This window comes from Dama dama, chromosome X, assembly GCF_033118175.1.
Source record: "Dama dama isolate Ldn47 chromosome X, ASM3311817v1, whole genome shotgun sequence".
In the NCBI taxonomy this organism is placed as follows: domain Eukaryota; kingdom Metazoa; phylum Chordata; class Mammalia; order Artiodactyla; family Cervidae; genus Dama; species Dama dama.
The window spans coordinates 89,143,733-89,159,829 of NC_083714.1; the positions used below are offsets into that span (position 1 = coordinate 89,143,733).

The following is a 16,097-nucleotide window of genomic DNA, read 5'->3' on the forward strand; positions in this document are numbered from 1 at the left end:
TCCCACGAGGGCCCCTAGGCTCTTTAAGCTCAGAGCAGATGGCTGGGAAGCCGGTTCTCTGGGACATACAGTTCCTGACTCAGATCTGGGCAGGGGGCCAAGGCCTTCGAAGGACTGGGGAAAAACATAACCCTCATCCCCCACTTGAGAGCTTGTAGTTTTTACTGTCTGTCTCTTTTAGTGCCAAAGAGGTAGGAAAAAGGACCACAGTGGTTAAGACGTTAAGATTAGGTACCACCCCCCCAATCCCTTGTTGGACTGGCACCAGAGAGGAGCCTTGATTCTAGCTTTTGGGAGAGGCACTCATCCATGTAGGGAGGGTTTCTCTGCTGCTTCAGGAGGGTGAAGATGCTGAAAAGGAACGCACAGGGAGCTCCCAAAAATGCCCCTAACATGGGAAACAAGTGAGTGCAGGGCTCAGAGAATCTACCAACACTTGGCCCATTCATCTCACAGCCATGCATGTGTGGCTTTGTCCCTGAACACGATTTGGGAAAGGAATAGAAAAGGAATATCTGGTCTCTGGGTGTAACTCAGATTCCTCTACACTATTTCCAGGTCCCTCTTGAGGCAGGTTCAGGAGGGAGACGGAGCAATGCTGGCAAGAGGAGTGGTTGGGACGGGCATGCTTGGACCTCCCCTCTTCTCTGGTTCCTGGTCCCCATTATTACTTTGAATGTATCAATCCCACTCACAGCCTCATTCGAGCTCTCAAACATGGTACCCATTGCTCTCCTTTAGGATTAGTGAATTGACAATTCATCCATCCACCCCTCCAACAAATATTTTGTTGTTGTTGTTCAGTCACTCAGTTGTGTCCAATTCTTTGTGACCCCATGGACTGCAACATGCCAGGCTTCCCTGTCCTTCACCATCAACAAATATTTACTTATCAGCTACTATGTGTAGGCACTTGCTAAACTCTGTGAAACTATAACTGTGCAAAAGAAAGATCTGTCCTTCACAGAGCTCATGTGAACATGGGAAAGGTAAGGAAGGTAGGGGTAATGGGAAAGCCAGGAAGGTAATCGGGCAGTCACATTCCATAGACTAAACCCAAAGATAAAGGCAGGGTATGTCACATTGCCTCACAGAGAACCGCTGCTGGGAAGGATCATGGAAGGTCCCTGGAAGGAGGGACACCTGAGAGTCATGGAATAGATAGGGGATAGTTAGACAAAAAGGAAAGTCCAGACAGGGGAATCAGCATGTGAGGGGGCCTAGAGGCAAGATTGAGTAAGTGGAGGTGGTTCAGTTTGAGAGGACTGTGGTGTGTGTGTGTGTGTGTGTGTGTGTGTAGGGGCCCGGAAGGTGGAAGATGGGACATAAGGTGGGAGAAGCAGTCAGGCACCAGACTGAGGGAGGCCTTGTAAGCCACGGCGAGGAGGAAAGATTTGATTTTGAGTGCAAGGAGGAAGCTTTGAAGGGTATAGACTGGCCCAGGACATGATCAGATTGGTGTTTTTGCAAGATCACTCTGATTTCTGGGTGCAGAGGGTAGGGAACAGGCATAAATATAAAAGCTGGAAGAAAGTCATGAGGCAATTGCAGTGAACCACACTAGAGATGATGGTGGCATAGACCAGAATGGTAGCAGTGGAAATGGAAAGAAGTGTTTAGATTTGAGATATATTTTGGAGGTGGAGTCAACAAAACTTATAGGTAGATTGGAAAGATGCCTCTCAGTTTCTGACTTGAACAATTGAGGCGTTGGTAGTGGTGTTCTTGGGGATGGGGATATTGAGGGAACAGGTATAGTAGGGGAGTTTGAGAAATGAAGTCAGTGTCATGTTGAGTTCAATCTTCCAGGAAGACATGTCTTGTAGCCATCTATACATCTAGGTCTGAAACTCAGGAGGGAGGATGAGGCTAAAGACAGAATTCTGACATCTTGGGAGTGAATGAGGTAGCCTGAGGAGAGTGGATGATGCCATGTTTTCTTTTTTGCAGCAGTGCCATTCTTCCTGTCAAAGGATTCCCTCCACTTTGGTGCCTGCTTCAGCTCAGACCGTAGGAGGTAGTTTAGAAAGCACTTATCACACTTTGCAATTTAGTGCAAAGACCCTGTGGATAATCCTAACTCTTGGCTCCCTCTTTCCTCTCAGTTCCTGTCATTTCCACAGCATCTTAGGCTGACTTGACCAGTTTCCAATAAGAATTTATCCAACCCTGGGGCCAGCCCAGCTACCATTCTTAGGAAATTTGGTTTCTGGCTCCCCCTGCTGGCAGAGCTGGAGATGACGCACCTCCTGGCGCAGAGCTGGAGGGCACGGCACCCTTCCTCCCGGTTCCAAACTGGCACAAGATCCCTCTCATCCTCAAACAGGGAATTAAGACCTTAACCTCAGTCCTCTTCTCCACCCGCCAAAAAAAAAAAAAAAGCCCTCCACTCATTTTAAAACACTAGATAGAAATAGGGGCAAAAAGCCTAATTAGGTATCTGGGAATCACTAATTAAATTTTTCCTGTTTCCAAATCACTTTCTTTTTTTCTGCCCCAAGCCCACTCTTGACCTCCTTGCCCAAGAAAACTTCACTTGTTTATTTATATCTATCTCTAAAAATACCCTCTCCTATTCTCAGTCCCCAAATGCAGCATTTTGCTGGCACCCAGTTGGCTTTTCTCCTCTTCATATGCAGGGAAGCCAAGGCTTGTGCTGGAAAGACCACTTGGCTGGGAGTTAAGGAACTTAGGTTTGAATCCCATTTCTGCCAATGATTCAGGTTGTAACCTTTGACAATCACTTCCTTCTTTCCAGTGGCAGTTCCCTCACCTGTAGCATTGCACTGGACTCCAGAAACCATTCCAACTCTGGCGTTCCTGGCTTTGCTCCAACCACCTTAGCTCTTTCACTTCTTCCCATGCATCAAGCTCTCTCCTGTCACAGGGTTTTAGTCATGCTCTTCCCTCTGCCTGAAATGCTTTTCCCTTCCCCCCCTTTTGTTTAAAATTAACTCCTCTTTATCCTTAACTCTCTTCTCAAATACTACTTTCTCAGAGAAACCTTTCCCAGGCCTTCCAGACTGGGTCAGGTACCTCATCAGATGCTCTCAGAAGTCCCTGGAATTTTCCTGCCTACAAACCTCATCATGGTTTGTAATTTTCTGCAGGCTTATGTGATCATTGTTTCAAGTCTACCTACCCCCACCCCCAGGCCCACATCAAACTTTAAATTCCTGATAAGAACCTGTCTGTTTTGCTCACCACTGTACCCCAGCAAACAGACTGGCAATATTGTAAAGACTTAACACATATTTATTAAATAAATGAATAAGAAATGAATGATCCCTTCGCTTCACCTATCAGCTTCTTGCATCATGTTTAACACCTAACTAGCATTATGTTTAAGAGTAAAAAGTCAAAAGCCAGGCTGCCTGGGTTTAGAACTCAACTTTACCACTCACAAGCTATACAAACTTGTGTAACTCATTAAATCTTCCTTGTGCCTCAGTTTCCTTATCTATCAATATACAGTGACTTTAACAATAGTATACACTACCTAACAAGGTTGTTGTGACGATTAATATAGGATTGCTGCTGCTGCTAAGTCGCTTCAGTCATGTCCGACTCTGTACGACCCCATAGACGGCAGCCCACCAGGCTCCCCCATCCCTGGGATTCTCCAGGCAAGAACACTGGAATGGGTTGCCATTTCCTTCTCCAATGCATGAAAGTGAAAAGTGAAAGTGAAGTTGCTCAGTCCTGTCCAACTCTTAGTGACCCCATGGACTGCAGCCTACCAGGCTCCTCCATCCATGGGATTTTCCAGGCAAGAGTACTGGAGTGGGGTTCCATTGCCTTCTCCAAATATAGGATTAAATACACCTATATTAAACTTAATATAGGTGTATTAAGCACATAGAACAGGGCCTGACACTCAAGTGCTCCATTAGTAATAGCTATTGTTCTTATTCTGCCTCATCCATTTCTCCATTTACCTATTCTGAACTCTCCCACAAGGTCTCATTATCTTATTTCTGGTCTGTGAGTATGGGTGACTCAGTGTAATTTGCAGACTAGAAAGCAAAGGGTCTTTTTTTATTATGGAAAATTTCAAACACACAGAAAAGTAGAGAGAAGAGGATAATGAACCTCTGTAACAAGCTTCAACAATTATCAACATTTTGCCAATCTATGTTCATCCATCTCTCATTTTTTTCTCTACCGAATATTTTAATGTAAATCCCAGGTGTCACATCATTATATCTGAGAATACTCCATTATGTATTTCTAGCAGATAAGGGCTTTGAAACATACAATACCATCATCACACTTTAAAAATGAACAATAATTAGGGAAGGTTTAAAAAACTCCATTCCCTTGAGAGAAGCTGAGAGAATTCAATCCCTTGCTTTAGGGGTAGATGTGAAATGAGGAACAGCCACGAGGGTTAATATAAGTGCTTTGAACAGGACCTGATATATAAATGGAATATAGTAGTAACTCTTATTTTTATCCTCTTTCATTCTCTCCATTTATCCACTCTAAATCCTCCCCAACCTCTCTCTTATTTTTGGCCTGTGATAGGAGGACTAGGAGTCCTGGGTGGCAAGCTTCCTGGGTTATTGGCACTCTGGAATGGGAACTGGGACCCCAGAAGACACTGAGAACAGCCCAAAGGAAGTGGCTACTGTAGGACTGAGTGGAAGGGAAGGAGAGCTGGAGGACTTAGTGGGTTTAAAGAGGAGTCTTGTGGTTGTCTGAAAATGGCACTGAGAAAAATCCAATAACCTAAAGGCAGGCAAGCAGGAGGGTTAGTCCTTTCATCTAACATCAGGGGAAGATATCACTGTCACTGGGAAACAGAGAGGGAGCAGCGCAGTTCCTGAGGGCATTCCTTTTAGCATTTCTCTAAAGGCAACATAGGGGCAGCTGCCTAAGGCAGCAGTCAGGGTTCTGCTTTGCTTCATCTTGAGTTTCCACAACTAGAGATGGCTTTCCTCAGACTTGAGATAAAGATTTTTGTGCTCCCATCTCTCTTTTCTTTCCTATGGCATTCTCTCCACCAGCCCTTCTTCTCACCACACATCTTCTGGGAACCCAGGGCACCTATACGCTTTACCCGCCCCACCCCGACTCCCAATCCCAATACAAACATGGCTCCAGGAAAAGAAGTGATTCAAATACTTCAACAGCATAAACAAACTCCTTCATAACCTGGCTTCTAACTACCCTTGCAAACTCATTTTCCACCAATCACCTCTTCTTTCCAGCAATAGGCAGTGTGACACAGTGAATGAGCACAGATTTGTGTCCATATTGACCTGGTATGGAATTCTGGCTCTGCCATTTCCTAACTTTGGAACCTTGAGCCAAGTCATTTTTTTTCTCTGAACCTCAATTTTCACATCCGAAAAATGGGGAAAAGCCCTCATAACAGAGGGCCTAAAGTATATAAATATATGATTTAAAATCATATAAACCAGGAGAGCAGACCATCTTCTCTCAGTTTCCTTTTTAACTCTGAATGACCTATAAAATTTATAAAAAGTTTAAAATCCTCTGGACATGTGGTAGGCATGTGACAGGGGCAATAGGTGAGTTTTCAAATGCTGTTAATTAGTTCATTGAGGAATCATAATGTCATGTTCTTACCACTATATGAACAAGAACAATTTTTGTTGGCTCACAAAACTATTTAGTATCACACAAGGAAGCCACTTGAAACTCAGTAACTGCGTTACCTGAAGCCCTAAGGTCTGCTTTTGAAAATATGACTGCATTTACTTTGGAGCTTCCAAAGAAATGGTGGTGAACATACACCACTGATACCTGGAGTAACAAGCAAGTTTGGCCTTGGAGTACAAAATGAATCAGTGAAAGGCTAACAAAGTTTTGCTGAGAGAACACACTGGTCATAGCAAACACTCTTCCAACAACACAAGAGATGACTCTGCACATTGACATCACCAAATGGTCAGTACTGAAATCAGATTGATTATACTCTTTGCAGCCATATATGGAGAAGCTGTATACAGTCAGCAACAACAAGACCTGGAGCTGACTGTGGCTCAGATCATGAGCTCCTTATTGCAAAATTCAAACTTAAATTGAAGAAAGTAGGGTAAACCACTAGACCATTCAGGTATGGCCTAAATCAAATCCCTTATGATTATACAGTGGAGGTGACGATTAGATTCAAGAGATTAGATCTGGTAGACAAGAGTGCCTGAAGAACTGTGGACGGAGGTTCATAACCTTGTATGGGAGGTGGTGACCAAAACCATCTGAAACAGAAAGAAATGCAAGAAGGCAAAGTGGTTGTCTGAAGAGGCCTTAAAAATAGCTAAAAATGGAAGAGAAGCAAAAGGAAAGGAAGAAAGGGAAAGATATATCCAACTGAATGCAGAGTTCCAGAGAATAGCCAGGAGAGATAAGAAAGCCTTCTTAAGTGAACAATGCTAAGAAACAGAGGAGAACAATGGAATGGGAAAGACTAGATTCTCTTCAAGAAACTTGGAAATACCAAAGGAACATTTCGTGAAAAGATGGGCACCATAAATAACAAATGGCAAGGATCTAACAGAAGCAGAAGAGATTAAGAGATGGCAAGAATACACAGAAGAACCATACAGAAAAGGTCGTAATGATCTGGATAATCACAGTGGTGTGGTCACTCACCTAGAGGCAGACATACTGGAATGTGAAGTCAAGGGGGTGTTAGGAAGCATCACTATGAACAAAGCTAGTGGAGGTGATGAAATGCCAGCTGAGCTATTTCAAATCCTAAAAGATGATGCTGTTAAAGTGCTGCACTCAATATGCCAGCAATTTTTTTAAAAACTCAGCTGTTGCCACAGGACTGGAAAAGGTCAGTTTTCATTCCAATCCCAAAGAAAGACAATGTCAAAGAATGTTCAAACTATTGTACAATTGTGCTCATTTCACATGCTAGCAAGGTAATGCTCAAAATTCTTTAAGCTAGGCTTCAACAGTACGTGAACCATGAACTTCCAGATGTTCAAGCTGGATTTAGAAAAGGCAGAGGAACCAGAGATCAAATTGCCAGCATCCGTTGGATCATAGAAAAAGCCAGAGAACTCCAGAAAAACATCTGCTTCATTGACTATGCTAAAGCCTTTGACTGTGTGGATCACAACAAACTGTGGGAAATTCTTTAAGAGATGGTAATACCAGACCCATGTTACCTGCCTCCTGAGAAGCCGGTATGCAGGTCAAGAAGCAACAATTAGAATGGGACATGGAATAATGGACTGGTTCAAAATTGGGAAAGGAGTATGTCAAGGCTGTATATTGTCACCCTGCTTATTTAACTTATATGCACAGTACATATTACACATACAGTAGATATTCTAGATGTTTAAGCTGGATTTAGAAAAGGCAGAGGAACCAAAGATCAAATTGCCAACATCCGCTGAATCATTGAAAAAGCAAGACAGTTCCAGAAAAAAAAATTTATTTTGCTTTATTGACTACACCAAAGCCTTTGACTGTGTGGATCACAACCAACTGTGGAACATTCTGAAAGAGATGGGAATACCAGACCATCTGACCTGCCTCCTGAGAAATCTGTATGCAGGTCAAGAAGCAACAGGTAGAACTGGACATGGAACAACAGACTGGTTCCAAATAGGAAAAGGAGTGCGTCAAGGCTGTATATTGTCACCCTGCTTATTTAACTTATATGCAGAGTACATCATGAGAAATGCTGGGCTGGAAGAAGCACAAGCTGGAATCAAGATTGCCGGGAGAAATATCAATAAACTCAGATATGCAGATGACACCACCCTTATGGCAGAAAGTGAAGAGGAACTAAAAAGCTTCTTGATGAAAGTGAAAGAGGCGAGTGAAAAAGTTGGCTTAAAATTCAACATTCAGAAAACTAAGATCATGGCATCTGGTCCCATCACTTCATGGTTAATAGACGGGGAAAACATGGAAACAGTGACAGATTTTATTTTCTTGGGCTCCAAAATCACTGCAGATGGTGACTGCAGCCATGACATTAAAAGATGCTTGCTCCTTGAAAGAAAAGCTATGACCAACTTAGACAGCATATTAAAAAGCAGAGACATTGCCAACGAAGGTCCGTCTAGTCAAAGCTATGCATTTTCCAGTAGTCATGTATGGATGTGAGAGTTGGACCAGAAAAAAAACTGAGTGGTAAAGAATCGATGCTTTTGGACTGTGGTGTTGGAGAAGACTCTTGAGAGTCCCTTGGACAACAAGGAGATCAAACTAGTCAATCCAAAGGAAACCATCCCTGAATATTCTTCATTGGAAGGACTGACGCTGAAGCTGAAGCTACAATACTTTGGCCACCTGACGTGATAAGCCAACTCATTGGGAAAGACCCTGATGTTGGGGAAGATAGACAGCAGGAGGAAAAGGGAGCGATAGAGGATGAGATAGTTGGATGGCATCACCGGCTAAGTGAACATGAGTTTGAGTAAACTCCAAGGGATGGTGAAGGACAAGGAAGCCTGGGGTGCTGCAGTTCATGGGGTTAACAAAGGATTGGACACGACTTAGTGATTGAAAGCAACAACAATACACCACAGCACTACTTCTTTTCTTTTTAAAATTATTTATTTATTTATTTGGCTGCATGAGGTCTTAATTGCAGCATGTGGGATCTTATTCCCTGACCAGGGTTTGAAACTGAATCCTCTGCATTGGAAGCACAGTCTTAGCCACTGGACCACCAGAGAAGTCCCACTGCTTATTTCTTAAATGAGACTTTTGGCTTGATTCTTCAAGACGCCTCTTCACGGTAAATTTAAATCACCAGTGAAGGAAAGTTACATGGCTCAAAATAGCCTGGAGTTAAAACTCCCCTCCAGGTCCTCCCCACCATTCTATGCAAAATAAAGAACTCTCTCACCCGAAGGAAAAAAATGGACATTAAGTTTGATTACACCCAACTCCCAACCAACCGGTCCAGCCTCTGGTCGATCTCCAAAATTCCTTGCTCCGGCCGTTTAAGAGATAACTACTCCGAACAACCTTGGAGAAGAACAGGCCTCCTTAAGACAGTAACTTTCCACATACATGCCTATATATACTTACTCTTTTCTTGGATAAGCATAGCAGCTCACTAATCTGACGGCTGCCCCTTCTGGCCTCCTTAAAGGTGATCTGTTCCTGTAAAGTGTCGGTTGTTCTTTTTCTGAACCTCACCTTCTCTAACTGCCTTGCCCTACAAGGAGGTCTATGCCTCCTAGGGTGTTTGAATTTAAAGCACGCTCACATCGCCCAGCAGGGAAAGGAGGATATTTGGGGGTGCCGTGGAGGAGCTGTCTAGGGGCCATTAAAACGACTGAGATCCTATTTCACCATAGATAATATACATGGTGTTCTTTCGAAACATCCCACCCTCACCTTCTCCCACAGAGATCAAAAGTCTGTTCTGTACTTCTGTGTCTCTTTTTCTGTTTTGCGTATAGGGCTATCATTACCATCTTTCTAAATTCCATATATATTAGTATGCTGTAATGTTCTAGATCACCAGCCCAGGTGGGATGCATGAGACAAGTACTCGGGCCTGGTGCACTGGGAAGACCCAGAGGAATCGGGTGGAGAGGGAGGTGGGAGTGGGGATCGGGATGGGGAATACATGTAACTCCATGGCTGATTCATGTTAATGTATGACAAAATCCACTGAAATGTTGTGAAGTAATTAGCCTCCAACTAATAAAAAAAAAATAAAAATAAATAAATAAATAAATTCAAGGATCAGAAAAAAAAAATAAAACGACTGAGATCCTTTGAGACAGTCTACTCCACTCACAAGGATATCTCACACACACACACGAATCTGCTGCAAACACACACACACACACACACACACACACGAATCTGCCGCAAACACACACACACGAATCTGCACACACACACACACACACGAATCTGCCGCAAACACACACACACACACACACACACACACACACACACACACACACACACGAATCTGCCGCAAACACACACACACGAATCTGCACACACACACACACACACACACACGAATCTGCCGCAAACACACACACACACACACACACACACACACACGAATCTGCCGCAGCATGATTTGGACTGGATTGAAATGCAAGAGACAAAAAGACGCAATCCAGCCCGCGCCACTGCGCTGGCGACCGCCTCTACACCCCCCAGCCCGCGTTTGCGCAGGCGCGCGACCTTCACGGGCGGGGCTCGGGCGGTGGCGCCAGAGCGTGATACAGCGGATTGGCCGCCGGGACGTCGACGGTTGGCCTGGCCCCGCCTCCATTCGCATGGCGCATGCGCAGGGCGGAAACGAGGGAAATTCAATCCCCGGCCGAGATACAGGAACTCTTCTAAGGCGTCATGGAGGCGTCCCGAGGTTTCGCGGAAGCTGGGGCCTTAAGCCCGGAGCAGGCTGCCAGTTACCTGAGGTATGTCTGGGACGATGGGCGGGTCTGGTTCACCGGCCCTGGCCGGGAGTGGGGATGAAGGCCCCTTGGACTCCCCCAGGGGCCCAAAGTGCCGAGGTGGAGCCTTAGGAGACGTGCGCCCTTGTCCTCCGAGGAGGGAGTGGGAATATCTGCAGATTTCTAAACCCTGGGGAGCCCCCGATGCCGGGTCAAATAACTCTCCCTAATGAACTCGATTGAAGAGCCAGAACTTCAATCGATCCAGGCTTTCTCGGGTTTTCAGCTTTCAAAATTACTATTTTGAAATCCATTTTCTTTCAATACGTAAAAAGTGGTGACACATTATGGTATTGTTCTTACTAAATTTAAATATTTTCCTTTATTCTATTTTGCTTTTATAATTTAACGTATCGTTTTCAGTCAGGGTTGAGGACTCACCTTTCTGTTTGGAAATAGTTAAAAAATTTTTTGAAATATAGTAACATATTAAAGATATAAAATTCACATTATATGTAGTAAAAATATTTTCCCTTTTTATTTTTTCAATGATTTTTGTGCATGTTGTGCGTTAATATACAAACATATACATTAATTCTAACATACCCCCCCCACAAAAAAAGCTTTTCTTGGGTCTTTCCAGTCTACCAAGCTCCAGGCCTAGGGGATACAGAGTAGTAAAACACTGTCCCTGCCCCCAAATTGCTTATACTCTAGTGGTGGAAAGAGATTGGTAAACCACAATTGGTATATTGCCTGATAAATGTGTAAGAGGTATAATGTACAAGGTGTACTACAAAAGGGAATGGTCAACTACAAGGGTCGGTGGGCTGAGGGAAGGGCTCACAAGAGGAGACTTTGGTGTTGAGAAAGGAGTGTTCATTCACCAGGTGGCTAAGGATGGGGGAAGGAACATTTAAATGTTTTTAAAAATTGTTGTAAAATACAACATACAATTTACCATCTTAGCCATTCTTTTTTTTAGATTATTTTTTATTAAAGTATAATCGATTTACAATGTGTTAATTTCTGATATACAGGAAAGTGATTGATTTATACATATATATATTCTTTAGGATTTAAAAACTTTTTTTAATTCAAGTATTGTTGATTTACAACATCATGTTGTTATAGTTTCAGATATACTTTTTCATATTCTTTTCCATTATAGTTTATCACAGGATATTGAATATGGTTCCCTGTGCTATATACCTTGTTTATCCATTCTATATGTAATAGCTTGCATCTGCTAATTCCAAACTCCAAAACCCATGGTGTAGGAGCACAGAACGGGTGGGGCTCAGGACACAGGCAGCCACTGAAGTGGCTTGTTTCCATGGAGAGAGGGGTGCAAGAAGGTTACTGCCAGGCCAGGTAGAGACTTCAAGGTTGATGAAGGACTGTGTGTTCTGGGTGAGTGGCCGTGTGTCACTCTGCTCATCCACTGTGCAGCAGCAACTGGCAACTTCAGGAGAGCCCCATCCTCCTTCAGTGTGCCTCAGGCATCCTTTACTGAGAAATCTTAGCATCATGCTGGCTGTAGAGGAGAGATGCTTAAAGGAATTCTGTCATCATAGAGCAGGTATTGAGGGGTGCATTTGGAACTGAGACGCAATAAATGATGACTGACAGAGTTATCTGACCTCTATTTATCTATGATCCACCCTCTCTCCCATGTCACTCACTGTCTGTGTCACTCTCTCTTTTTGTGACCCACTTGCTTGTCCTCTATATTGTCCACTCTCTCTTGCTGTCACCCATCTGTTCTCTTTCTCTGTGTCACCCACTTTCTTCTGCTATTTAATTTCTATTTAATTTCTACTATTTCTTCTGTTTCATTCTACTCCCATTGCTTTTGTCAAGGTCACCAATGACTTTCATATAGCTAAATCTAATGGTCAGTTCATAATCCTCCTCTTCCTTTGCCTACCAGTAGTACTTGACAGAGTAGAGCAGTTCTCCACAAAATGCTAGATCCATTTGGCCACTGGGGCCCCTCAATCTCCTGACTTTTTTCCTACTTCACTGGTTGCTGCTGCTTAGATTCTGCTGAGTCCACCTCATATTCTTGGTGGCTTTTTCTTCCAATGTACTTTAAAGTAAATTCTCAGGCACCATGGTATTTCATCCTTAAATATTTCAGTATATGTCTCTAAAGAAGAATATATTCTTACAAAACTACTGTACTATATCACACCTAACAAAATTAATTCTTCGATGTTAGCTAATACACAGTCCATATTTGCATTTACCAAATGGTCTTAAATCTTTTAATAATTGGTTTGTTTGAATCAGGGTCTGAAAAAGGTCCACAAGCTCCATTTGGTTATAGTTTGTAAACCTCTTTTTTTAAGATAACATTTAATATTTAAAAAAAATGTATTGATGTATAGTTGATTTACAATGTTGTGTTTGTTTCAGGTGTACAGAAAAGTTAATCAGTTATACATATACACATATCCACTCTTTTTTAGATTATTTTCTTAAGCCTCTTTTAATGTAGAACAATCCCTCCCCACTTTTATTTCTATGCCAGTTATTTGGATTAGTTTAATGATTTCCTGTAGTGTCATTATCTTGTTCTTCTATACCCTATAATTTGAATTTAAAGTACTGATAAATGAATGGATAAAGAAAATGTGATACACACAGAGGGATATCATTCAGCCATAAAAGAGGGAATTCTTGCCATTTGCGAAAGCCTTGAGATGGACCTTAATGGATCTTGAGGCATTATGCTAAGTGAAATAAGTCAGAAAGAGAAAGACAAATATTGTATGATCTCACTGTTAATGTGGAATCTAAAATAAAAACAAAATCAAGATCATAGATAACAGAACAGACTGGTGGTTGCTGAAGTTGAGGGATGGTTGGAATGAATGAAGGAGGTCAAAAGGTACAAATTTCCAGCTATAAAATAAATAATTCCTGAGATGAGATGTACAGTGTGGTGACTATAGTTAATAGTCACATATGTAGCATATGAGTGCATGCATGCTTGCTAAGTCACTTCAGTCGTATCTGACTCTTTGCAACCCTATGGACTGTAGTCCACCAGGCTCCTCTGTCCATGGGATTTCCAGGCAAGTGGGTTGGGATCTCCCCAGGGTATCTCCCCTACCCAGGGATTGAACCTGTGTTTCTTGGTCTCCTGCATTGGCAAGCCGGTTCTTTACCACTAGTGCCACCAGGGAAGCACATATATAGTATATAGTTTTATAGATAGACAGATAGATATAGATATACATATGAGAAAGTGAAAGTTGCGCAGTCGTGTCCAACTCTTTGCAACCGCATGGAATTCTCCAGGCCAGAAGACTGGAGTGGGTAGCCTTTCCCTTCTCCAGGGGATCAAACCCAGGTCTCCCACATTGCAGGCAGATTCTTTACCAGCTGAGCCACAAGGGAACCCAAGAATACTGGAGTGGGTAGCCTATCCCTTCTGGAGGGGATCTTCCTGACCCAGGAATCAAACTGGGGTCTCCTGCATTGCAGGTGGATTCTTTACTAACTGAGCTGTCAGGGAAGCCTTGTGTGTGTGTTAGTTGCTCAGTCGTGTCTTGACTCTTTGTGACCTCATGGATTGGGGTCCGCCAGGCTCCTCCGTCCATGGGATTTTCCAGGCAAGAGTACTGGAGTGGGTTCCCATTCCCTTCTCCAGGGGATCTTCCTGACCCAGGGGTTGAACCCAGGTCCCCTGCATTGCAGGTAGACTCTTTACTGTCTGAGCCACCAGGGAAAACTATATATATATATATATATATACACACACACACACACACACACATAATATATAGTGCATGTTTGAAAGTTGCTAAGAGAGTAAATCTTAAAAATTCTTAAAAGTTCTCATCACAAAAAAATCTATGTATGGTGACAGATGGTAACTAGACCTATTGTGGTGATCATTTCACAGTACATATAAATATCAAGTCATTAGGTTGTACACCTGAAACTAATACAATGCTGTTTGTTGATTATATCTCAATAAAAATTAAAAAAAAATATTCTAGAGCCAAAACAAAAAGATTTAAGGTTGAGTATTTTTGTCAAGAATTCTTCATAGGTGAGGTCATGTACTTCTTATTGCAACATATCAGGAAGTATACACTGTCTGATTTTTCTACTTTTAGTAATTTTATGATTGATCAGTGAGTTCAGGTAGTCATAGGCAGATCACTTCTTTGCAAAGTTGCATTTCCCCCCTTGTGATGAATAAATAATATGTCAGGGATACTTCAGTATCTTATGAATACCCACTTCCCCATCAGCCTTTCATCCATTGCTAATCATTATTATCAATAATATCATTATTATCAATATCCAAATCAGTTATTTCATTAAAGTGGTGGTTTTCTAATTTCACCATTCTTTCTGTATTAATTAGCTGGAATTCTTCTTTCTGTTAATGTTGGAATGCCATTTTAAAAATTATACTCCTTTCTTTGGTGATCCTATTCAGGTTCTTGGTTTTAAATTTTATCTTTTAAAAAAACTTATTTTGGGGTGCAGTGGGTCTTCATTGCCGCATACAGGCTTCCTCTAGTTGTGGCAGATGGGGGCTACTCTTCATTGCCTTGTGTGGACTTCTCATTGTGGTGACTTCTCTTGTTCTCTTCTGTTGGGGGAGCATGGACTCTACAGCATGGGCGTTTCAGTAGTTGTGGCATGTGGGCTCAGTAGTTGGTGGCTCACAGGCTTAGTTTCTCTGTGGCATGTGGGATCTTCCCAGACCAGGGATTGAACCTGTGTCCCCTGCGTTGACAGGTGGACTCCCAACCACTGGACCACCAGAGAAGTCCCTAAATCCTGTCTTTATGTTGTGAATTTTCACATTTTTGTCTTTAGTCCTGACCTATTCTGAACGCTAGACTCCTGTATCCAGCTATTTACTCTGTATCTCTACTTGATAATAGACATATCAAACTTGTCAAAAGCAGAGGACAGATCTTGAAAAATAACAAAATTGGAGGACTCATTGTACCTGATTTCAAAACTAACTACAAAGCTATGGTAGTCAGGATACATATATAAGTATAAACATAGAGATCAATGGAATAGAACTGAAGAGTCTAGACTCTTTTTTCCTGTAACAATATAAAGCACCCATTTTTTGTTGTTGTTTAGTCACTAAGTTGTGTCTGACTCTTGTGACTCCATGGACGGTAGCCTGCCAGGCTCCCCTGTCCATAGTATTTCCCAGGCAAGAATAGCTAAAGTACCCATACTTCAGATATTTACTAGGTGTAGGGGATTATGGTTGCTATAGTGTTTTGTTTTGGGTTTTGTTTTTTGTTTTTTTGGTCTGTTCAGCAAGCTTTCACATCCACCCTCTTCTGGTGATCTTATCCTTTGGCCACTAGGGTGGGCAAGATAATAGTTTTTTAACATTTTTGTTCTGAAATATAAGACATATATAAGAAAATGTAAATATTCAATTTAATGAATTATCATTGTAACTACTACCCAGGTCATGGTTTGTTTTCAGATTTATATTCTTGTCTTAATGGAAAGTCTTATCTGTTTGCACGCTGAGGTGGCCTAAAGGTTAACTGAAGGCACACTTGAGGGTTCAGGACTTTTTCCAAAACAACTCTAGGTTTGTTCAAATTCTGGGTTAATTGCTTGCTTGAAGCCCCAGAGTTTTGCGCTCCAGTGTCATAGTTAACCAGATAACCTTGGGCTGAAAGATCGAGGGCTGGAGGTACCAAGTTCTTTTCTACCATAAAA

General features: G+C 42.3%; 1 protein-coding gene across 1 annotated transcript in view; it reads left to right on the plus strand.

The window, feature by feature from the left end:
• Nucleotides 1–10,276: 10,276 nt before the first annotated feature.
• The window catches only part of ERCC6L (ERCC excision repair 6 like, spindle assembly checkpoint helicase), a 32,210-nt gene continuing 26,389 nt past the window's right edge, over nucleotides 10,277–16,097 (plus strand). The window contains exon 1 of the mRNA XM_061136721.1: nucleotides 10,277–10,391. Coding sequence (XP_060992704.1) covers nucleotides 10,324–10,391 — 68 coding nt within the window. The 5' untranslated portion in view covers nucleotides 10,277–10,323. The remainder of the gene's footprint in view (nucleotides 10,392–16,097) is intronic.